The sequence below is a fragment of the Sus scrofa genome, chromosome 15 (genome assembly GCF_000003025.6).
Source record: "Sus scrofa isolate TJ Tabasco breed Duroc chromosome 15, Sscrofa11.1, whole genome shotgun sequence".
In the NCBI taxonomy this organism is placed as follows: Eukaryota; Metazoa; Chordata; class Mammalia; order Artiodactyla; family Suidae; genus Sus; species Sus scrofa.
The window spans coordinates 23,489,748-23,514,718 of record NC_010457.5 but is presented as its reverse complement, the minus strand read 5'-3'; the positions used below and the strand labels follow the sequence as shown (position 1 = coordinate 23,514,718).

The following is a 24,971-nucleotide window of genomic DNA, read 5'->3' as shown; positions in this document are numbered from 1 at the left end:
TGTGAAGGGCCAGGTGGGAAATACCGTCAGCTTTGTGGGTCAGCTCCGCTGTGGCAGTCATAGTCCATATGCAAACGAAAGCATGGGAATGGCTGTGTTCCAACAGAACTTTATTTATAAAAATGGGCAGAGAGGCAAATTTGACCCAAGGGCTATGGGATTTGGCTGCTGGGCTGTAGTTTGCTGACCCCTATTCTGAGTGAAGCAGGTACTTCCAGGAGAATGGAATAGAAAAGGGAGAAGAGGAGGAAGAGAGAAGCAAGAGAGGCTCTAATATTTGCTTGCTTTAGGATTCCTCTTCCCTTCACGTCCTCAGAGGCTCCTGGAACATGAGTCTTGGGACTTCTGCAGTGAAGGCTATTGGGGTTTGCCTGCAGCTGAGCCCTGTGGAGGAGCTGGGGTGTGTGTGTGTGTGTGTGTGTGTGTGTGTAGTAAAGGGAAACCTCTTGTACTGTTGATGGGAATATATTCTTTTCTATTATGGTTTAGTGCAGGATATTGGATATAGTTTCCTGTGCTATACAGTAGGACCTTGTTGGTTATCTGTTATATATATAATAGTTTGTATATGCTAATCCCAATTTATCCCTAATTTATCTCTCCCTACCCTCTTTTCCCTTTGGTAACCATAAGTTTATTTTCTGTATCTGTGAGTTTGTTTCTGTTTCATAAATATGTTCATTTGCATCGTATTTTAGATACCACATATAAGTGATATTATATTTGTCTTTGTCTGACTTGCTTCACTTAGTATGATCTCTGGATCCATCCATATTGTTGCAAATGGCACTATTTTGTTCTTTTTTATGGCTGAGTAATATTCCAGTGTGCGTGTGTGTACACACACAAGGAAGATTTGTTAGAAAGTGATATGAAAGAGTGTCAAGGGTCTCACAGGATATAGGACCTGATCCTGAATTCAGCCATTTGAAAAAATTAATTTGGGGGCTCAGGATAAGGGAGATTAAAAAAAAAAAACCTTCAAGTTCAAAAGACTTCATCGAAAAATGAATATTTCCTATTCCCAGATAATTGTGTTTTTTTCCAATTTCAGGAAGACCTAGACAGGAGGTATAACATGGAAAAAGAGAAACTTTATAAGATTCGCTTACTGCAGGTGAGTAAAAACAAGAACTAATAAATATATCTAACTAGGTATGAAAGTCCTGTAGCAGAATTGGAAAGTCTCAGAATCTTAGAGCTGGAGCATCTCAGTACTAAGGCTGCTGTTTCCTCTTCTGTCTGGAGTGTAACTCAGTGGATTAAGATGGGGTTGTAACACCTCACATTGGCATATTATTTCACCATCATCTCATTTGATTTCATCGTCACCCTGGGTAGAAAGCAGCTATTAGCCTCATTTTCTGTATGAAGAAATTGACTCAGATCTGTTAAGTACAAGCAGCTGGTAAATGCCAGAGCCTGGATTCAAGGTCTAAGGTTCTTGTCTAGTACTTTTCCTCTAAAATTAAGTGCCCATTTTAGTCTTCTTATTTGATAACCTTGGTGGTTTGTGAGAAGGGCATAAAATATGGGGAGGTAGGTTTTAAAGTTGGCTCTAGATTCACATAGAATCCAAAATAAACAGAATTGTAAAATCCCCTTACATTGCCAGGATATGGCTTATGGATGCTCAAAAGCCAAGAGTTAACTCATTGCATTTTGACCCCAGACTTCTCTCTGTTCTCTGGGAAGGAAAGGCCGAGTTCTGATGGGAATGGCCAAAGGGCTTCAGGGGCCATCAGAACTCTCTTTTTCCTTTCTTTGGCTCTTGCTATTTTCCCGGGCTGTTTGGTTAAATTCAGGTGAATCAGATTTGTCCTTGATACAAGGACGCTGTACCAATCTTAAAGAGACACAGAATTAAATCAGGACAGCACAGCTGCAGACTTGGAAACTTTTTGACTGTGTGATTTCTATGTATATTCAGTGTTGCTTTAGGTCCTGGGACTAGTAAAAGATATAGCCCATCTTTTTGGAGCTGCTGGCTGTTTGAGAACCAAGATATGTCCATATACATCAAAGTGCAAGGGAGCTTATGTGCGAATTACCTACTCTGGGCTGCTTCACACTGGCCCAAGGGAAGCTTCAGTAGACGCAAAAGCCTGCTGAAGGTCTGAGTCTGAGCTGGGTCAGTGGGGATGAATGGAAAGGAACTGGCAGGCAAGAGGCTGAGAAGCTGTATCCCATGGACCTTAGCATCAGTTGGGTCAGAGAAAAAGCACAATCAAGGATGGTGGAAAAGTTTTGACTTGGGCATTAGGGTGGATCCTTACATTATTCATTCAGAAAAAGCATGAAGGAGAAAGGTTAGGGCTGAAGGGAATGGGAGTGTGAATAGAAGTGCCCTTTGGGGGTTTTAAAGGTTGGGGTACTAAGCCAGGTAGGAATGTCCAAGAATAGTCTGGGCTGGAGACCCAGGTGTCAGCACTGTCTAGGTGATAACTGAAGCTGTGGAAATATATGCTCAGAAGAGGGAAAGGAGGAATCTACCAAGGAGGCTTGAGGCCGAGTGGCAGCCAGAGGCCTGAGAAAATAGAGCCTGAGGTCTCCTGGCAGCTGAGCAGAGCGCTCGGTGCAGAGAAAGGGAAATGCTACTGGAAGTCAGGAAATAGAAGCTGAGACTTGCTAGGGTGCACAAGTAAGGTCCGTGGTGACCTCCGTGAGAGCAGTTCTAGTGGATTTAGGAGCAGCCGGTAGCACTGGGTTGGGGGATGACTGAAGGGGTCTGGTCAGAGGCACTGAGGGTACATGGCCTTCAGGAAGTTGTGCTGTTAAAGGGAGGAAGAAGATGATAGCTGGAAGGTGATCAAGGTTTAAGGAAGGGCCTTTCTCAAGGGTGAGGGACTGGAACGTATTTAAATGCCAACGAAAGAAGCCAATAGAAAAGGAGAGGTTAAAGATGTTGATAAAAAGAATGAGTAATTCTCTTTAGATTCGTGGGGGAGGGGGGACACACTCAGGACACAGAGCCTGTGGGTATAGCCTTGGCCATAGAGAAGACGTCTTTCCCTGTAGCCAGAGGAGCAGACCCTGTTTAGGCTTGGTCACTGGAGTCGATGGTGGGTTTTGCCCCAGGGGCTTTCCTGATAAATTTCCCTGGTAAATTAGAGGACAGAGAGGCACAGGGGAAGGGCAGCACTGAGAGCCCCTTCGTCCTTAGTCCTTATACCATGAACATGGCGGGAGCTGGGTGGCCTCCTCCAGAGCTACCCTTCAGGGAACCCGCCCGCCTGGAGCCCCAGCTCCCCTGAATGATGTTTGGCTCTGCCTCCCCAGTGCAGACAGGGGATGTTTGGCTGATAGACTTGAGTTCATTTTATGGAGTGGTGGGAGGGGACACCAGACAGGTATTTTAGGAGTGAGTTATGGGAACTCGTCCGGCAAGCTGAAGGATCTGGGGCTTATGTGGAGGCAGCAGAGCACTCATCGTCTGGGAAGAACTTGGTTCTCACCTGCACTGCCTGCCGGCATCAGCTGCTCTGGGGACAGGTGGACTCCCTGGGGTGCTGTCCACAGATGCCCTCCCCATTCAGAATCTTCCTTCCTGGTCCATGAATGTGATGCCTCCTGCGGCTTCAGCTCAGAGACACACCTTTTCTATGTGTTTTCAAGAGGGACTGCCTGGGTTCTGGCTGTGTGTCTGGGCCCAGGGTGGGTGGGGCAGTGTGTGGGCTCCCCAGAGGACACTAGGGCCTTTCACCAAAGAGTGTTGTCTTCCCTTCCCTTTTGCATTTAGGCTCGAAGAAATCGAGAAATAGCAATTTTGCACCGCAAGATTGATGAAGTACCCAGCCGAGCCGAACTAATACAATATCAGAAGAGATTTATTGAGCTCTACCGCCAGAGTAGGTGCTTCGACCACGCAAGCTCCTGAGGCTGGGCCTGGGAGGGGCTGGTGGCCAGGGTCTCTGTCCCTCTTTAGCTTGGAGGAGGGTGCATCATAGCGCCATCCCTGAAAGCCATCCCCGGGGAAGGGCTCCAGCTCATCATCAGGCCTGCTCGGCACTCATTCCATGTAGCCCAGAATCCCAGGGTAGCACCGTGTGTGCTGCCCTGTCCCTGAACAAGGTAGCTTCTACTGACTGAGCTCTGAGAGCAATGCTTTCAGCCCTTCCTCATCCACATCAGCCTTCAGGCTCCACTTTCCAATCACATGGATTCTTGTGGCCCCAGCATCTCTAGATTAGTCCTCACTCATCCTTCACCTTGCTTGTGTGGTCCTTGCCCTGATAGCATCATATTCACCCAAGGGTCCAGTTCTGGGTCCCTCAGCCTGAGTCAGTGACCACACCTCGTCAGGCTCAGAGTGGTCCTCAGAGTTGCCTTTTTGGTCGCAGTGTCGCTGCCATGTCTGTTCTGCCTTGCATCCAGCTCAGCCCCTTCTCTGAGTTCCTCATCCCCCACCCAATCATATCACTTCCCTCCAGTGACACAGCCTCAGGAGCCCCCTAGGACTCACAAAAACTTCTCTCCTTACTCTTCCTGAGGTCCTCCCCAGTCCAAGGGGCCTGCCTGGAGGGCCCCTTTCCTGCTCTCAGTACCCACTCTGGCTACCCCAGGCTACATGCTGCCTCTGGACACACCACGCACTTTGATGTCTTGATGCTGTGGGCTCTGCCGCCTCCTGTTACCTGCAGCCAGGACCCCTTCTCACCTCTGTCAGACAGAATCCTTCAAGACCCAGCTCAGAGAGCCGCTGTGCATGGGTCCTGCACCACCACACCTTCCTTCAGCTCCCACTCTTGCATGCACCCTGATACCTCAGCTCAACAAGTGCAAAACTGAATTTGTGCCCCCCGCCCCCAGTCACTGTGATTGCCATCAAGCCAGGCTAAGCACCCCCACCCCCCACCCCTGTCATCTCTGGTTCATGCTGCTCTGCCAGTTCTGTGTCTGAATAGTGGTCATGTCCATTTCTTCTGGACTTCTGCCATAGCTGCCTTCTCATCACTGCCCAGAGCCTGACCCCTCCTCTGCACTCACTGAGAGATCTTTCACACACATAAATTTGATCATTTTACAGTCCTCTTTTAAAAGCTTTAATATTCAATAGCTCCTCATAACTGGATGGGCAGTCTTCAGAGTCCTAAATACACTGATCAGAGTCATGCCTTATCTGGGCCGCCCCACTGCAGGCCGTGGGTACCTCACCCCTGTGACCTGGTCCCCGGGGCCCAGATGCCAGTGCCCTGCAGTGCCCTCTTGGCAAACTTCGAATCTCCTTCCACGGTCTACCCTGGGTTGTCCCTTGAGATGTTAGCCTCTCAAGCATCCTTCTTGGTTCAAGCCAGAACACTGTCCTACTCAGAGCATGACCCCTATCACGTCTGACCCCACCACCCTGATGTTTTACATAGTCCTCCCGTTTGATTCAGATGGTCAGGGGGCACTTGTCAACAAGAGCAGTTTCTCCGCAGAAAATAGTTTCAGCCATAAATTAAATCTTTCCCCTGATTTTCTGCCCCTGTCTACTTGAAAGGCTTTAACAATAAAAGCAAATAACAATACCTTGCATCCATGTATTTTCCAGAGTAAATTTGACATGTTAAAGTTATTTTTGAGAAGACATTTTTTACACCAAAGGTATTTTCAAGCAGTTGTACCAAAATATCTGTATCTTTTTTTAAATATTATAATCATCAAATATCTATAAGCCCCACCCAGAACCTTGAGCTGGACAGGGTAAGGGTGACAGACACATTTTTTTTTTTCCTGTCTATTTTGCCATTTCTTGGGCCACTCCCTCGGCATATGGAGGTTCCCAGGCTAGGGGTCAAATCAGAGCTATTGCTACCACAGCCACAGCAACACCAGCATCCAAGCCACAGACAGACACATTCTTGATCATAAAGCTGCAAGTTGACTGGTTTTTAATTAATTAATTTATTTATTTATGCATGTATTTTTTGCTTTTTAGGGCCACAACCGTAGCATATGGAAGTTTCTAGGCCAGGGGTCTAATCGGAGCTACAGCTGCCAGCCTACGCCACAGCCACAGCAACGCCAGATCCAAACTGTGTCTGTGGCCTACACCATAGCTCACGGCAGCCATGGATCCTTAACCCACTGAGCAAGGCCAGGGATCGAACCTGCAACCTCATGGTTCCTAGTGGGATTCGATTCTGCTGCGCCACTATGGGAACTCCTTGACTGGTTTATTTATGACAGTGATTTTCAACTTTGGCTGCACATTGTAATCACATGGGTCCCATCTCCAGAAAATCTCATTCAATTGGTCATGAAACTTTAAAAGTCCCCACATGGGAGTTCCCATTGTGATGCAGTGGAAACAAATCCAACTAGTATCCATGAGGATGCAGATTTGATCCCTGACCTCTCAAAGTGGGTTAAGGATCCAGCATTGCCATGAGCTGTGGTGTAGGCTGGCAGCTGTAGCTCCAATTTGACCCCTAGCCTGGGAACTTCCATATGCTGCGAGTGCAGCCCTAAAAAAGCAAAAAAAAAAAAAAAACCTCCCCCCAGATGATTCTGGTTTTTTGGCCGGGATTGATTATCACTGTTCCAAAGCTCTTAGCATTAATACCTTATATTTTATTATAATTATAGCACTTTATATTGAGCAGTTCATGAAGTGATTTTCATACAAATCAGGCATTTTGATGTTGGGAACAGTTTTAACTGTTGCATCTAAGTACTTAAATTATTAATTTCTAATACCAGATATGTACATCAAATGTTCCCAGCCCCCACCCATTTACAGATTGCATAGCTGGAGGGAGTCACAGCTATTACTGGGTAGTGAAAGTTGGAAGTTGAATGATTGATTTAAAGAATCAGGCTGTGGGTATTAGTGGCAGTTGCCCAAGGAAATTGCAAGTGCCCACGGCCCACCCTCCCTCTCCCGGTTCCCCAACCTGTGTTACTCCCAAAGGAACCAGACCCCACTGCAGTCTCAGCCATGTCTGATCACCATTAGACATTGGGATCTCCAGCTGCAATTAAATTGAAGCTCCCAACTCAGGCTCCAATCGTGGTTGTGAGCCCAGGTCATGGGATTTTATCTCCCTCTGGGCAGCTGTTCCAGGACTTCAGAGCAGTGAAGAAGTCCTGCAGGCCAGGGCCATGTGCACGGGGCCTGCCCACCCCACCACACACAGCAGAAGGGCTGTTTGGGGAGGAACCCTTCACCCCAGCATCCAGGTTCTGCAGTGAACATGGCACCCTAGAGGGAAAGGGGGGATGGGCAGAGATGCAGGGTGATTTTGTAGGTAAGGATGTTGGGAGCCTGGTAAGTCAGTGCCCACTTAGTCATGCATAGGACCGGTTAGATGTGCATCCTGCCCTGGGATAGGCATGCTCTTGGCCCCATGGATATTTTGGAGGGCCTGCCACCTGGGCTGTGCTGAGCTTGGGGTGACAAATGTGAGTAGGCCTGCCACTTCCTCTCAGACCCCTCACCTGGAGTTCTTCTGAGAAAGCCCCCTGCCCCGCACACTGACAGGGGGCTCCCTCTAGTCCCTGGTCTGTGCTGGGCCTGTCACCCTGCCGCCTGCAGCCAGGCTGCGGCAGCCCCGCACCAGACTTTGTGCCCTGGGGGGTTTCAGGGCAGACAGCCATTGAGTGTCATCCCCAGGCAGAGGGTCTTTGGGGTCATTGTGATACGTTTTCTCACTTCTGTACTGCTTTCTTTGCATTTACAGTTTCAGCAGTGCACAAAGAAACCAAGCAGTTCTTCACTTTATATAATACCCTGGATGACAAAAAAGTTTATCTGGAAAAAGAGGTAAGAGCCTTTCTAAAAGAGAATACTGTGATCAGATGAGCAGCTGCACTGCTGTCGCCCCGGGGAAGTTCAGGGGAAGCTGGTATGCAGAGGCCTGCAGCTGATGTGGGAGGGCCACCTGGTGTGTGCCCAGGGCTGGGTACAAAGTCAGAAAGGGCACCCTTCCTCCGGGGCTCCCACTGTGTTTCCTCTTAGGATGGCATCTCTCATTGGCTGCCCTGTAGCCGCTGCCCTGGACTATCATGGGGTCTGATAGAGGGTGCTGTGTGTGGGCTGAGGCATGCCCAGGGGAGGGGGCCCTGAGGGTGCGTCCAGGAGGGGCTGGCCACACAGGCAAAGAGACCCTGTGGGAAGAAGTAGGAGGGGCACAGTGTTCTCACTCTCCACCCCCACTGACCCTCCACTGCACTGATTACCCTGAACGTAAAGCACAGTACTTGGTGAGGTAGAGAGGGGGAGCTTCCCAAAGAGTCCTAATGTTGACGTCGGTCTCTCAGCTGGGGCGTCAGTCCTGTCAACAGGACTTTCTCCCACGTTCCTGTAGCCAGAGGAAGAGGCTCTGGGAAAACCATGGGGTTAAAAACATGTTGCTCTTTTTTGTCACGTTACTTTCATCTGCATGAACAAGCTCTGTTCCTTTCAGAAGCAGTATCCAGAGATGCATGACAGGCTTCAGTGGCTGGGGTAGCTCAAGGACTTTTCAGCCCTTGCTCATTGGGGTTTTTTTTGCTTCCCCAGATTAGCCTGCTGAACTCAATTCATGAGAACTTCTCACAGTAAGTGCTGTTTATCCTCCTCCTGCCAGTGCCTCGTGTGCCCTGCACAGGGTTTACCTCTGTCTTCCAATGGTGTGATTGAGCAAAGTGCTCAGGGTGTGGGTCTTACATGCCCACCCCGATGCCTCATGCAGATGTGTTTTGGTTTGCACAGACCTTGAGTTCTTGCAAAAGACACAGTGATAGTACAGTGAATTTGAAAAACACCAAGCAGTAACTTAGGGAGAAAGTTAACATTCACATAATCTGATTATGCCTAACTACTATCATTGCTTTGTAGATTACTTTTGTCCTGCTGAAATTAGATTAATAACATTTGTTGAGAATATAGAAGTGCATTAACTGTTAGATAATGAAATTATGTAATTTTGTAAACACTTCAAATCTTGTGGTAGATTTTATCTTTTAAGTTAATGTGTATCCTCTAAACATCTTTGTTCAGATATAAATATTTTCTCCAAAAATTGGATGGCAAGGCCCATCTGTACCCAAGTCTATACCAGCCCTGGAGCACAGCCAGGAGCCCATCCACCATCCGGGCAGCCCTAGAGCCGGCTCTGTCCAGCAGGCTTCCTCTCCTTCCAGCACAGATCTCAGCTGTCCCCTGGTGGGTGACTAGGGTCTACAGTCTTAATGGATTACAAGCTGTAGATTTTTAAGTTTCATTTCTAATTAAAAACAAACAAAAGTTGCAGCAGCTCCCTTTAATACCCAGGTTCAATTAGTGACTTTCAACCTTGTGACAAGTCTAAAACTGGTGCCTTCATCTTTATCCCCAGTCATCGAGAGAAGCTGATATTTAGGAGTTCCCCACTGTGGTGCAGTGGGTTCAGGGATCCAGTGTTGCTACAGCTGTGGCATAGGTCACAGCTGCAGCTCAGATTCAGTCCCTAGCCTGGGAGCTTCTACATGTCATGGGTGTGGCCAAAAAAGAAAAAAAAAAAAAAACTGATGTTTGTGTACTTTTGTGGTGAGTTCTGCTGTCAGCAGGTCCTTTGGAAAAATCCTCAGTCCTTGTATTCATATGCACCCCATGCTTCTGGTGTCATTCCTTCTGCAGGACTACGGGTGAAGGGGGTGTCAGGGGGTCCTCTCACCAGGCTGCTGCACCTGGAACAGAACCAGGTTTCCCAGCCTGCTTTTAGGAAAATCAAAAAATGTTTACCAATCCTGAGCAGTGTTTCTAAATCCACAGATTTTTAAAAACTAAGTGGAATTTACTTCGTAAGCATTTCCTGCCATTATTTAAAGTAAAAAGTATTTTTGTTACTTTTAGTTACATTTTACTTAAGAAAATACTTACTAGTTAAGAAAATTGTATCAAGAGTTGGAGGTGGGGGTGGCATGTGGAGATTAACATTCAGTTACAACAAGATCAGGTAAATTTTCAAGCCTTCCTTGGAATTTAGAATCTTTGACTTCCTGGAATCGCAGGGCCCATGGGTCTGTCCTGCCTGGCAAAGGCCTGCCACCTTCTGGGGTGTTGTCTGGGTACAGGACCTACTCCTTGGTGCCTCCCCTTTTCTCAGAGCCCCATTTGCTAGTCATACCTCTGCTGGTCTTTCTTTCAGAGCCATGGCCTCCCCTGCTGCCCGGGACCAGTTTTTACGCCAGATGGAACAGATCGTAGAAGGAATTAAGCAAAGTCGAATGAAGGTCAGATGGCTTATTTTCTAAAATGCTGTCCAGGTTTCCCACTAGTGATGGAGGAGGTCCTGGGGAAAGCAGACCTCTTCTGGTTGTCCTGGGATCTGGTTGTGCCTCGGTTCTAAGGACACACCTTCAGTGTGGATGCAGAGCGGTCCCGGCAGGACAGCTCCTCGGGCTGCCTACACTGACCGTTCAGAGGCTGTTCTTAGCTCCCTTGCACCAGGCATGTGCTGGTCCTCCTAAAAGCCCTCTAAGTGAGCGGTGTCCCCCTGTTTCACAGATGAGGAGACTGTCACCAGCAGGCCTTCTGTCTGAGTAGAATCCCATCCTCACTGGCTCTTTGGTTCCTGACATTTTGCTATTAGGGATTCATTCCTTATCATCTCAAGAGCATTTCAGTTATCAGGAACCCCCCTATGAAAAATGTAAGTAATGGTGAAATTCTGCTAAAGTGAGAGGCTGTTGAGCCTAAGAAGTCAGAGGAGAAGAGAAAGGAACTGAAAAGGGGTATGGGCACTCCAGAGGTAGCTTTGCAGAAACTCATCCAGACTGGGGGCAGCACAGGATGTCTTCTCTGTGCTCCATGTGTGCCCTGCGTCAGTAGGCATGAAGACTGGCTGACAGTCTGGGAGCTGGACACACAGCTGCATCCTCCCACCACCATAACCAGACAAATCCCAACTAATACCTCCAGTGTCTCTCACTTTCAGTCCTGGTTTAAAAAATGTATCACACATCTGGTCTTCAGGCAGTGACACCTTCTGGGGATTTAGGGCACCTCCTTTCACCATCCTGGGGCACATTGGTCCGGGGGGTGGGGGGAGGCCAGAATGTGAGCACCTGAAAGACAGGCATTCCTGTCTCCCAAGAGATGAACCACAGGCAGAAGCTCGCCATATCCCTCTCCCTGTAGCAAATGGTTATCTCCCAGTAAGGATGTCAATAAAATGATGTCAGAGGAGCAGAAAAATGTGTCACTGGTGACAAGACTGTTCGGCCACAAAGATGAGGGCAGGGTGAGGCAGCATCTGTCCATGTGCGTGGACACCTCCCCAGGGCAGGGCGGGCTCTCTTGGTGCGAGGGAGGTTGTGGGGAGAGCCTGGCCAACTGCAGGCCCATGACAGCCCAGACCTCAGGGCAGAGCCTGTCTACCTTTCCTGTTGTCCTCAGGGAGAGGTTCTTGCTCACAGTAAAGAACAATAGGAAGTATTAGGGGGTCCCTTTGGCTTCCCCTTTCTGCTGACTCTCTAGTGCGTTCCTGGAGAAGGAGATGGGCCTGACCCCTCCATTCTCTCCATCCTTCACCAGGCTTGATGGTGAAGGCACCAGAAGGGTGTCCATGTGCCTGGCAGGAAGGGCTCCCTCTTCTGTCTGTATTGAGGGCCAGCACAGCACCTGACCCATGGTGGGCACCCAAGAGCTATTTGTTGAGCCAGTGAATCCTCTCAGTTGACTCCAAAGGCAGTTGTCAACGAGGGTTCCCAGTAGGGTTTGAATACCGACTGGCACTTGAGTGGAGTAAATCTGTCTGCTCTACAGAACAGCACTCATTTGGATGGATGTCTTTGGTTGTGTTCGTTTAGAAAAAAAAAAACAGCCCTCCGTGTTTGGGTGCCATGAGGGGTCCCGCTCAGATAGACCATGGCAGGAACATGTGTGTCCCTCCAGAGCACAGGTTTCCCAGAACTGGCAGGTGTAGGGTGTCCACAGCACAGACCAGCAGTGAGTGTGAGTCACAAAATAGGTGGTTGGTCCATGGAAGGGTTCCTGAGTAAAGAGGGAATGCCTCCCTGTTTTTTGTGAAATTGTCCTCGTGTGCAAAAAAATAATAATAATTATATGCAACAATTAATGCCCAGTGAAAGGATTGCTGAATAAATTATAGGTGTTGCAATATCATGCAAATAAATAAACCCATGCAAAACCGAGGCATAGAAAGGAACTATCAGAAGGAAAGCCTTGAAAATGTCCCGAATAGTTGCCTTTTGGTCGTTGCCAGCTGCCCTTACTCAGAACATGCCTTTTCATCACCATTTTCCAAAATGTTTCAACAGATGGAAAAGAAGAAGCAAGAGAACAAAATGAGAAGAGACCAGTTGAACGACCAGTACTTGGAACTATTGGAAAAGCAGAGGCTGTACTTTAAGACTGTGAAAGAGTTCAAGGAGGTGAGAACAAGGCTGGGCAGGGCGTGGACGGCGAGGGCGAGGTTTTTGTTCATCCCCGGGTGAGCCTTTGCAAGCCAGAGCAGTCCCTTGGTTTTCTGCTGGTCTGTACTGGGAAATAACAGGTTGGCAGTGTGATATGACAGTGAAGTGTGGGTCTAAGTGGTTCATGATGGCATTGCTTTGTGGCCCATCTTGTGGCTCTGATTGAACATTCAAAGAATCACTTTTGTTTTCCTAACACTCAGTAAAGCAGAACATACTCACAAGTAAAGTGACATCATCAGCCCATCTCAGGGCCACCTGGAACCAGTGTTATGGATTCAGATTGAGAATTTTCCCTCCTTCCAGTCTTAGGCTGGAGAAGGACCTTGAGAAACCAGTGGAGGGAGGGAGAGCTTTGAGTGCAGCAGGCTTGGGTTTAGGTCCTGCCACCCACTGGCTTTGCACTTGGGGCAGGGAAAGGGGGGAGGATCTTCATCCCTGTGGGGTCAGGTGGGAGAGGGAAGCATCCAGCATGTGCCCGGCACTTAGCACACCCATTCTCAGCCCGGCACTTAGCACACCCATTCTCAGCCAAATTTTCTTTGACCCTGTCCTTTCCCCAGCATTTGGACAGGGTTGTCCTCCATCGTTTGAGAAAGAAAGGTGTCCTTCTCTTGAGAGATTCTCCATAAAGAAGACTTCATTCCGTCACTTGCCAAGATCTCATCAGCTTTATTTTCAGGAATTTTCTACCTCTTTCTAATGTAAATCCATGTGGTTTTAGTGAATTTAGAGATTGCTGAAAATACAGGGGAGCTAAAGGTAGTTGTCATCCTGGTGCGTGGTCTGTGAAACAAAAAATATAGTCTCTCCACACCAGTGATTTTTTTCCTTACATGTTTCTTACGGCTCTTCTCTCTTCCTTCCTCCCTTCCCACCTTTTCCTTCTCTACTTCTCCTTCCCCTTTTTGTAACTTAACTTTTGAGAGCCACACTATAGACATCTCAGAATCTCCCATCCTTTCTGTAAATGTTCTTGCAGTTCCTGCCATGGCCCCAGGAACACATCAGGTGGTAAAACAGACCAGGTTCCTGTGTCCAGGAGCTTATGTTGTGGTGGGGAAGGCAGATAGCAAGCTAAGAAACAGAACCTCTCATAAACAAGTAGTAACGAATAATGAGTAATTCCAGGAGTTCCTGTTGTGGCTCAGGGGGTTAAGAACCTAGTGTCCGTGCGGCTGCAGGTTCGATCCCTGGTCTCACTCAATGGGTTAAGGATCCAATGTTGCTATAGCTGTGGTGTAGGCCTCAGCTGCAGCTCTGACTTGACCCCTAGCCTGGGAACTTCCATATGCAGATACAGCCCTTTAAAAAAAAAAAAAAAAAAGTCCAGTCTTTGCCACAGGACAGGGGGATGACTTATATAGAGAGTGTGGCCAGGGAAAGCCTGTCTCTGGTGAGAAGGATTTGCTTGGCCTTGGGCAGAGTGACCAGGCAAGGTGCTCCAGGCCGGCAGAGGTTGGGGCTGAAGGGCCAGTGAGTGAGCTGGCAGGGAACAGATGGGAATCCCCTGCTCCCCACCCAAGCTCTTTTTTTTTTTTTCCCCAAATAATGTGCAAAGAGAAAAGGCCCTGAGGAGAAGAACTACATTTTGGATGTTGCACATGCCAGCACTGCCCTTTTGATAGCAAAAACAAAAAGCAGATGAGTTGGGGAGGATGAGTATAAGCTATCAAAATCAAAGCAAATAGAAGTGAAATGGGAAAGCTCATTCTTGCACTGCAGGCTCTGGGGGCTGCAGGCTGGGGGTGATCCCAGAAGAAAACGGTTCCCTTATGTATGTTACAACCTTGGCACAGTTACTCTCAGACACTGAGACAATCTCAGATCGGTGCTGGTCTCAGTTGTTTTCAGTCCAAAGCAAGTCAGAAGAAAAGGGTGAAACAGCACGTACTCTCAAATTACCTTAATTGCAGTATTACTAGTTATGTTTCTAAAGCACAGTCTCTCTCTAAGTCACCAAACCAAGATTTCCATTCCAGCCCAGCACTGATGAATGCCAGCCCTGCATTTTTATGATACTGGCTTTGGGCACAACTTCTGTAGACAGCTAAATGTATTTCCTTTAAAGGATTCACCTTTTTAAAAATGGCACATCCTCTTTTTTTTTGTTGTTGTTGTTGTCAAAATTATCTCTCTCCTATAAGATGATGGTGATAGTACTCCTTTTTAAAAAAATCATTTTACTTTGCAAAAATTTTAAAGAGACAACCACAGGTTCGCTTTCCCAAATCTTAATTTTTTTCAAGCTCCTCTGAGGTAACTTGGGGTCACCACAGGTGCTGAGGCTTGCTTGCTGCTCCCCAGTTTCCATCCTATTCCTTCAGCTAGAGTAATTGTGCTGTTTTACATATTGCAGCTCCAGGTAAGATCTCTTTTGTGGAAGAAAAACAGTGAAAAGTCTGACCTTCATCCTAGGATGGCATCTCCTCCCATAACCCCCTCTGTTCTGCCTCTTTTATTTTCCTCTCCAACCTGCGTGGTCTTCTCCCACGTTCTGAATTCTCGTTGCATCTTGGTCCCCAGCACTGTGCTGGGCAGTAATTATTCACGGACCACAGTTCATCCAGAACTTGGTCTCTGACCGCCATAGTCTCCCTTAGTGGGGTTCAGTTGACACCACATTGACTGAGCCCCAGTGATGCCCGTGGGGTCCAGGCAGACACCAGCTCACACCCCACCCCTGTCCTGACTCCAGCCTCCTTTGGGATCAAGGCCTTTGTGAGTAGAGACATTGGGAATGTCTAAAGCTCCATTGGCTGCTCGCCATGGGAGGGTTTATTAATAGCAAATCTGCCAGGAAACAGCACGTACTCTCAAATTACCTTAATTGCAGTATTACTAGTTATGTTTCTAAAGCACAGTCTCTCTCTAAGTCACCAAACCAAGATTTCCATTCCAGCCCAGCACTGATGAATGCCAGCCCTGCATTTTTATGATACTGGCTTTGGGCACAACTTCTGGAATGAGAGGAGCTCATGGTGTCTGGCACATGTAACAGGCCCCATTCAGTCTTCAGCAGGAAAGAAGCAGAAGTGAGGAAACATTTTCCCTTTTTTTTTTTTCCTAGGAAGAAATACCTAAAGGGCCCTTACTGTATTGCTCTGAACAGACAGAATCATTCCTTAGGATCCCAAAAGGTTTCCAGGAGATTGCATGCAATTTAATCAGTGCTCACACCGGTCATGTGACAGCCTCGGATGTCTTTACTGAAAAAGCATCGTCTCAGTGTGTGGTGTGATAAACTGAATCACTCTACCACAGCAGTGTTTTGATGCTTCTGAGGTTTTGTGCATGACTTTTTTTTTTTTTTTGCTTTATTTAAAAGGGGAGGTGGGTGACAATTGAAACTTATTTCTTTATTTGTTGTCATATGAAACTTATTTATTTCTTTATTCATTTCCATAATGAAAGATTATGGAAATTTTCAAAAATGCACAGGAGAAAGTAGTATAACAATATAATAGTATGACTCTCTGCCTGTTCTTATTCCTTCTTTGTCCCTCCCCACCTTTTTTTGGGGGGGGAGCTGGAGTTTTTTCCCCCAAGCAAATCTCAACTCATTTTAAATAGGAAAACTTTATTCTCAACTTTTCTAACACAACAAACGTTACTCATCTTCACTTTCTCTTCTCATCCCAGGAAAAATTAACCATCTAATTAACCATCTCCCCCTCCAACATGTGCTGGAAACTTGTCAGACTGTCTTATTTCTGGCAGAATAATTCAGCTTTACCCCCGACCCAGAGCCTAGCCACTCCCCAGCTCTGGGCAGAAGATTCACATAAACCCATCAAGAGAACCAGGGTCATTTGTGGCCAGAAAGAGCAAAAGGCCTCCAGAGAGGTGGGAGCACCTGGCAGGGCCCAGGAAGAGAGAAACATTGACGCTGGGGGTCTTGGATGCAGAAGGGTTAAGGGTGACAGAAAAATTTTCTTCCATACTCTGGATCTCCAGCTCCTTAGCAGCTGGGGCCCTGGCTGCACTGCTGGGCCTGCACCCTCGGGCTCCGCCCCTCCTCCCACCGTCCACTCACCTCTCACTTAAAACACAGCTCCTTGTGACGAGGCCCAGAGAGTGAGTGGAGAGGGTTTGCTGGCAGTGGAGGGTGTCCCGAACTGTTGAGGCCACTGTGGCCAAGGGAAAGGGAGGATGCACAGTGAGAAGGGAAGTCCAAAGTCCCTTTGGAAGAAGGGAGTCCAAAGCAATGCAACAGTGGCCTCACTCCCTGGGCGTCAGATTCTGCAGCATTCTTAACCTTCACTCCTGCCGAGTAAGAGCTTTTGCACATGCTCTGCAGCCATGTGAGCCCAGGCTGCCTCAGTGACTCCTTAGGCCACCGTCTCCAAGGGCTTGCACCACTTCCTTATGGGGGGAAGGGGTTGTCCAAGATTGGCACATAAGTGGGTGCTTTCTGCTCTGCCCCTTGGGTATTTTAGAGGCTTCTTCAAGTCTTTCAGAATGGCAGTGCCCTGTCCTCTCCTATTCTCAGTCTGACAGTCTTTGTAGCTCTGGGGCACTGAAGGTCAACGTGGGCAGGGAAGCGCCACCATGCTGGGGGCAGTGGGCTGGGAGACTGGTTCACTGGTTGGCCGGGCCCTTCCTCAGGACTGGGAAGGATGGTGAGGCCAGCTCAGCCTCCGCAGATGCTAACACAGTCCCCACCTCTCCGTTTCCCCTCCAGGAGGGCCGCAAGAATGAGGTGCTGCTGTCCAAGGTGAAAGCCAAGGCCTCCTGAACATTCCCAGGCAGCATCAGACATCAATGATGTTTTTTTCTAAATGCCATGTATCCACTACAAGACCGTGAAATGGTTCACAACGCTGCAATAGAGAGAGGCAGATGTGATGACCTCAACAGCCTGGATGTTTTCCTTCCCTTGTTGGCCTCCATCTCATCTCTCCATTGGTTGTCATCAGTGGCACCAGAAGGGCCAACATTGTGGCTTGGGTAACACCCACGATCAGTGAAGAGACGTGGGCAATATTTGTTCTCTGTGTCGATTCAGCTTTTATTTCTCCAATAACATTGCACATATGAAGGTACCTATATTTGTATGGACTCTGAATAAAGAGGAATTCATTTGTTCAGTAAGTGTTAATTGAGCAACAGCTGAGAGTGAGCACTGCGGGAGACAGAAGGGTGAGTGACACAGACGCTGCACCTCAGGCTCCCAGCATGTGACCCCAGAGCTGGACCATGGGGATTTTTTTTTTTTTCTTAGTAAACAAGTCTTTTAGCTGAATGGCCAGCCCATGTGGGTGCTGGTCACTTGGGCCTCTCACTGGCCCATGGTGCCTTTTGTTCCTGCTCCCCGGCTCCAGCCAGCAGGCCTAAGGGTGTGGGAGCCAGAGCATCTGCCCTCGGCTTCTCCCCCACAGTCCCTTTCAAGTCATCTCTCCAAAACTTGGAGACAGGGACCTCAGCTTGAGGACAGTAGGTAAGACCTTAGCACACCCTATTCTCGTGTGAGTCTGAGCCCACCTGCCCTGTGCGTGCCCCTCACTAAGAGCACATCACGCGCCTCCTGCTGCTCCACAGAGCCCAGGGCTGGGCCCAGAGGTGGGCATGCCCACCAGTCACTGCCATCCAGGCCCCTATATAAATCCCAGAGGGACTGGCCATGAGCAGGTGCCAGAGGGTATCCCAGCAGGAAGAGCAGCAAGGTGTGCAAAGATCCCACAGCCTCGAGCAGGCAGGGTCTGGGCTAGATCTGAAGGGGGAATCATAGTTTAGTAGCAGAGATTGGTGAGAAGGCCATTTTAGATAAAGTATGACCGCAGTTAAAACTCAGGAGGGGGCAGGAAGGGAACAGTCATGCTTGTTGGGGGAAGACTGGGCGACGGGTCTCTGCAGGAGGCTTTAGGGATCAGTCTGGGAAAATGAGCCCGGAGCCACCTTTGCAGGGCCCTGAAGCAAAGGAGAGGGCTTGACTTTCTCTTCTGAAATGAGCAGTCCATTTAGATGGAGCTCCTCCTGTCTGGACCCTCAAGCATTGGCCAGTGCAAGTCAGTGAGCCCAGCACCAGGCTTGCACACATAGCATCGGCCAATTTGGACCATAAAACTTAAATGCTTAAACATGTAAATAGGGCATTCAGTGCAGTCACAGGGGCATCATGTTCATTTTTAGTTCTCTCTTGTGTGTATTAAGCAGGGCCAACGTGTAGTTTAGAGAATCTCTGCCTGGATTAACAACAGCCCTCGGCTTCTGTGCCCACCTGGCGAGGCCCTTCTGGTGAGGGGGTGGCTGTGGGCACTGGTGCTGGGTCTTGCACAACTGCACTTGGGTGGGGCCCTGGGCCATGGGTGTTTATGGATTTGGACAGGGCACAATGAGGTTAAGCAAGCCATTGCCAAAGAGCAGATGTTGCTCTGCGAGTCAGAGGAAGGAGATAACGTTTGACCTTGAAGTGTTTTAGGTTCAGGGAAACATCTAGGTTTTCTTGTCAACAAGTTCATAGACTCACTCCCAAACTACCAACTTGAGCAGTTAGATTATCCATGTGTTGTTCCCAGGTGGTGGGGAGGAGGAAAGGGTGACGTCAGGGTTAGAGTGGGGGCATTTACTTTGGGCTGTTTCTAAGGAGTTTCATTTGGTTTGGTTTTGGTAGAGGGAGGTATCAGTAGATACCTTTTCCCTTTCTTGAATCCACAAGGCCTAAGCTAATACATTAGTTTCCATTCTTTGAACACATTTTGAATTAAACCGCGGATGCCAGTCTTGAGTTCCGTTTGCCACAGATAAACCTACAGGGTAGATGGTGCCTTTGTGAATGATGAGGACGTGAAATGCGGAGATGCCCCAAAGGCCCCGGTCATTTCAGGGCTGCATCCTGTGTACCCACATTGTGTGGCTGGGTGTTTTTCTGCTAATTCCACAAGCTCCTCTGGGGCGGAACATGCAGTTGGGTTTCTGAAATGTGTGCTTCAGGAGGAAAGAGCGGTCCGTGGTCTCCGCTGGATCAGAGCAGTGAGCTTGCTGATGGACCGGGGCTCTGGGATTCTCGGGGAGCCTCTGGGTCAGGTCTCCCTTCCGCCCCACATGCACCTGAGGAAATACACAGACCTGCTTTGGTTTAAACAAAAATCAGAGCTGCCGTGAGCGGAACTAAACGACCATGAGCTGTCGGGGGAGACACTTGGTACATATTTCTTGCTGTCCTGGGCCTGCGTCCAGCTCATGGGTCACTGGGCTCAGCTGGTCACCCTCAGGGGAGGTGCAGAAAACAACTGCGAGGCTACGTGGGGGGCTGTCTCCCTTTTTAACAGAGAGGGCACCGCCCTCTAAGCTCTCATTAGCATCTGCAGTGGGTGGTTTTAACTGGGTGCTGGCTCGCTGCCCACGTTCTGTGGAGAGCGGGTCCTGCCAGTGTCCACTGGGCCTGCAGTGGAGCCAGAAGGCAGAAGGCCTGGTGGACAGGAGGCCTTTCCCAGGCTAAGGAGCTGCTCCCTCATAAATACACAGCTCCCGGACCTCCTGAGACCAGGAATTGGCAGCAGGGGTGCTCAGGCAAGCCTCTTTCCACCTCATGCGGTGCCCTCCTGAGAGCTTGGGCTGTCACGTTGGTGGCCCTGATCACCTCTGCAAGGACCAAAGCAGCCCTGCCTGAGAGGGCACTCGGCCGTCAGCCATGGCCCGCAGGCCTGTGCCAGCCCAATCTCAGTCACCTTGGCATGGCTGGCCTCATTGTGCCCTCTCTGAAGGTGACTGATGGCAGTATGAACAAGTGTTAGCAGTTACTTTGAGCCTGGGATGCAGTTAGTTGGCCTAGAACCCACTCTGAGGAAGGACAGAGCAGGTCCTAGGAAGTGCTTCATGACTCACTCGTGGCCAGTGTTGGGGCTACTCAAGGGAAAAGCATGACTCACTTAGAGCCGGACAGTAACAAGCCCTGTGAGATGAGGGCCCACTGTCTGTCCAAGTGGCCGGGTGGAGGCCCAGAGATCCCCAGGTTCCCAGCCCAGGCCATTCCCTCTTACAGCACACAGTGAGAGGCTGAAAATCCTGTTATCATGATCTCCTCTCTTCTCACAGTAAATGTGTAAAAACATGAGGGGGTATTGAATAGCTGGTCTGTGGCCTATTTGATGACATGGGGACTTCAATTCCTCAGAAGTGTTGAGTTCACACCTGTCCTTGTCTCTGCCTGGGCTGCTCTCCCTCCAAGATCCTGGCAAGGGCTTTGCCGGACCCTCTGATCCTCATACAGACCCATCAGTGTCATCTTGTAACGCTGACCACAGGCTGCCCTTCCCCGCCCCACCCCCCCCAGCTCTGTCTTAATGGCACGCATTTGATTCTCTTAGTCCTTTGCAGCATCTGTTGCCTGCCCTCCACTCCAGGGCATAAGGGCAGCAAAAGCAGGGACCTTGCCTGAATTGCTCACCGTCGTCTCCTCAGCATCTGGCTAGGATGGATCATGAGGGCGTCCTGGCTGGATAAAATAGCTCCTCCAGATTGTAACTGTGCCTCCCAAATTAGCAAAGTGTAGATGGAACATATTCTCAGCCTGAGAACGGGAGGCAGTTTTATTCAGCAGCTTTCGAGGATGTCTCTTAGAGTGCTGGCCACACTCACAGCCTTGATGGTTGGGATGAGAAAGGTGTCAGAGGTTTCAAACCTTACAAAGGAATTACATTTTATAGATGTTTTTCCTCCCCATGTAGGAGGGAGTTGGGGGAGAGAGGGAGCACATGAATGTCAGAGAGTTACTCATGACTATGTTGTGGCTTAAAGTAAGCCATGCACAAAGGTAACCATGGCTGGTGGAAATGACTGAGCCACATGGAACCAAGAAGTGGGAAGCAGCCCCTGGATACAGTGTTGGCAGAAGTATGAACTGTACAGCTCCATGGGACCCGGGGCGGGGTCGGGGGGGGAGTTGCAGTCAGACAATATCTATGAGATTATCTATCAAAAGTGCCAATGCACAAACTTTCATACCAGCAATGCTGCTTCTAAGAATGTTTCCTACAGACAAGTACTTTCATTGCAGCATTATTTGTAATAGCAAAAGTTTGGAAACTATCACCAACATAGGGCAATAAATGGTTAAATTATGGTGAATCCGTACAATGGAAGAGTAAGCCACACTGTATGTTCTGTTGTGGAATGATCCCTTAAGATGCATGGTTAAGTAGAGAAAAAGAGGCTCTTGACTTTACTAGTGTTTGTTTCTAAAAAAGGAAGGGGATGGAAGAAAATGTCTCTGGCTCTATGTATACACATGTGTGCGTACAGATGGAGGACCTCCAGGAGGACCCCCTCATAGGAACCTGAAAGCCTTGGTTGCCTCTGGAAAGAGGGGTGGGGATTACCTTTCACTGTATACCTTTTGTACCTTTTGAATTTTGTACCATGTACATGTATTACCTATTCAAAAAATAAAGTTTTTAAATTTTAATTCTGTTTTCTTCTAAAAAATAAAAACAAGACGCCAGATCTGCTTTCCTTAGGAATTTTAAATCCTTGAGCCCAGAGTTTCCTGGTGGCTCAGTGGATTAAGGATCCGGCATTGAGTCACTGCTGTAGTTCGGGTTCGATCCCTGACCCAGAAACTTGCACATGTCGCAGGCACAGCCAAAAAAATTTAAACAAAAATAAGTCCTTGAGCCCAAAACTCCTTTTCTTGGGTCTAGGGAGAAATAGGGAAGTGAAAAGGGGGCTCTCTTCTGTAGAAACAGCTCTGGGGAGATGAAGCCGTGAGGGGCGTACTGCTCTGATTGTGTGAGAGGTTCGGATGGCAGCGAGGAGGATCAGGGTGGGGATATGGTGGTGTGGCTGCATCCCAGGGACAGAGCAGGGCTGTTATACGGTTGCCTTTGTTGTCTGGTGAGGATCACAGCATATCCCCTGTTCCCCTGGCTTTGGGGTTTTAAGAGCTGGAGATGGTGCTCCATGGGGAGTTGTGCCTGTCTCTTGTGGAAACCTGCTGCGGGTCAGTCCTGACCAGCAGAACTCTTTTATCCAGCTCTGGGTGGTACTGTTTCCAGGAGAGGAATCCTGACAGCTGTCCTAAAGCAGTCCTGAGAATTGTTTGCCAAGAACTGTTTTACAGATGAGTGTCTAACCCAGTTGTGACCAGTATGGAGCAGCCCTTCCTGCTGAAAATCAGCCTGAGATGCAGAGGAGAGCTTCTGTTCTGGCCGGTTGCTGGGGAAGGACAAGGTGGTGGGAGCAACCTTGGCCATTTTGAGACCGTGGGAAGGGACATCCCAGCATGGCTGGTCTCGGCAGAGTGAAAGGCTGGAAAGAGCCTGGCCCCCAAATACACCATGAGCTGTTGAACCCACCTGGGGACCGCTTGCCTCCATATTTCTTGTTCCAGGAGAAAAATAAATCCCCGTTCACTCATTCATTTGAGCTTCTGCTCTGGGTCAGGCCCTGGGAATAAGACTGTGACCCAATCAGGCAAAGGAAGCTGTTTTCCTGCAGCTACCCTATATCGCATGTTGCTTCAATTGTGCTAAGCAAAAACGGACCAGAAATGTCTTCTTTGGTGGTGATGGTTGCAATTTTATAATGAGTAGTCAGGGACGACTACTTTACATTCTTTATTGAAAACTATCTCAGTTTATAGTACGGAAATTTTACCAGAGGGCCAGTTAATTTGCTGCCTTTTAGAGATAGCACACTTTATTCATCCTGTCAGCATCTTTCCGAGTTCAAAGCCTCCTGGTGTCATGTAAGCTTGCAGTAGACATGCTTTGGAGGGTTCTGCTTTACAGAAGGTCTTCTGTCCCTAACTGCCTTTCTTTCACCTTTGAGTCACCCTGATTGTCTTTGAATTCTATAAACCTCACATTGTTTTACATGCTTCTGTTTGATTTTTGTCATATATAAACCAGGTATTGGTTTTATGGTTTAAATGCTAGGGGTACTGTTTCTTTGCACAATTTTAATATTGCTGTACCTCAAAGATAGTATTTAGGAGTTTCCATTGTTGCTAGGTGGTAACAACCCCGACTAGTATCCATGAGGACACGGTTTTGATCTCTGGCCTCGCTCAGTGGGTTCAGCGTTGCTGTAAGCTGTGGTACAGGTCACAGATGCAGCTCCAATTCGACCCCTAGCCTGGGTATTTCTATGTGCCACAGGTTTGGCCTTAAAAAGAAAAAAAAAAAAAAAAGATAATATCTAGGTGTTGTCAGGTTAACTCAGGTAAGAGAGAAAATATGCTTTGCACTTTTCTAGGTTTGTGTGCTCTCTTTGAAGTTTGAAACACTAGTTTTTATTATGAAAATTCTATTTAGGAAAATAAATGCTGTTTTTTGTCTGTCTATAAATTATTTATAAATAAAACCTCACAACTAATGAGGGAGTGAGTCACATAGATAGTTGTGGGAGGGGAACTTCGGGCAGAGGAGTAGGGAGAATAAAGATAGATAGAGGTGGGAGGGTGCCCAGCAGGTGAGTCTGAGGAACAGTGAGAGAACCTGGGTGGGAAACTACTGATGGGTTTTGAGAAGATTTCACTAGAACCCCTGGTGGCTGTGCTGACTAAAGTCTGCAGGAGAGGCAAGGGCAGAAGCAGGAAGCCCAGCTACGCGATGACTGGTAATCCAGATGAAATACACCTGAGACAATGCTTACCTTTTCTGATTTTTTTTTTCCTATTCTATTTAACTTTTGAAAAATACCAAGTATTCAATTATGGGATTCCATTCTTCACTCCCCAGAACGACACCCTGGTCATGGTGCCCCAGTGGGTAGAATATACCTCTGCACCCTTTGACTTTGGCTTTGGCTCAGTCTATGGGTTGTTAGCAGCCTTGATATGGGCAATGGTCTGAAAACGTGTTGGGTGGTTGGGCTTGCCCTCTTGAGAAGAACTTACCCTGCTGGCCTGATGAGGATCAGGGACACAAAGGGACAGACAGAGACCAGCCCACAACTTGAAGCTGAGCCCAGAAGAACCCAGCTTAGATCAGTGAAATCTCAGAACTCACACCTCAGTAGAGGGTGAAGGCTTATTGCTGTTCGCCACGGAGATTCTATACTGATTGTGTACAGGTACAGAGAACACAGCTGACTGAGACAATCAACAGCTGATTTCATGACAAGTTGTGACCTGGAGCTTAAAAGACACCTCTCTGTACCACCCATCTTTAGTGTGGAGAGACCAAGTCAGGGGCCAGAAGAGGTTTCTGGGGATGGTACCCACAGGTGGAAGAGATCTTCAGAGGACAGCAGAAATGAGCAGATTCCCTTAAGACCTACCTGGGGAAAAAAATGGAGGTCAGGATAAAAGAGAGAAAAGTAGCATACTTTATGCATGACTACATTTATAAAATAAAACTATTAGGCTAGCCACATCCATCCTGCACCCCTGGAACTTTGTAGAATTGGAATCTGACATGAAGACGCTTTCAGTGACAATTTAATCAGCAAATAAATCCTGACAAGGAAGACAGTAATTCCTGTTACAGCCTCCTAAGCCTGTCTCAGTAGCGTTCTACAGGCAAAGAGTTTTGAGGCAGAACAGAGACATTAGGCTTATTAAGGAATTCCCTGCAGCATTCCCTGTAAATCTGATACTTGGTCAATAGATTTCTATTCCTGATACTCTGTATTAAAAGGAATTA

The 24,971-nt window shown here is 48.1% G+C and overlaps 1 protein-coding gene across 2 annotated transcripts in view; it reads left to right on the top strand.

Moving 5' to 3' along the window:
* The window catches only part of CCDC93 (coiled-coil domain containing 93), a 100,843-nt gene extending 79,053 nt beyond the window's left edge, over positions 1-21,790 (top strand). The window contains exons 18-24 of one of the 2 annotated variants that reach the window (XM_001927273.5): positions 1,055-1,117; positions 3,740-3,848; positions 7,665-7,747; positions 8,486-8,523; positions 10,095-10,179; positions 12,229-12,342; positions 17,069-21,790. In XM_001927273.5, the coding sequence (XP_001927308.2) occupies positions 1,055-1,117; positions 3,740-3,848; positions 7,665-7,747; positions 8,486-8,523; positions 10,095-10,179; positions 12,229-12,342; positions 17,069-17,122 (546 nt within the window). In that variant the 3' untranslated portion in view covers positions 17,123-21,790. The remainder of the gene's footprint in view (positions 1-1,054; positions 1,118-3,739; positions 3,849-7,664; positions 7,748-8,485; positions 8,524-10,094; positions 10,180-12,228; positions 12,343-17,068) is intronic. The other variant, XM_021075794.1, reaches the window with a different exon arrangement.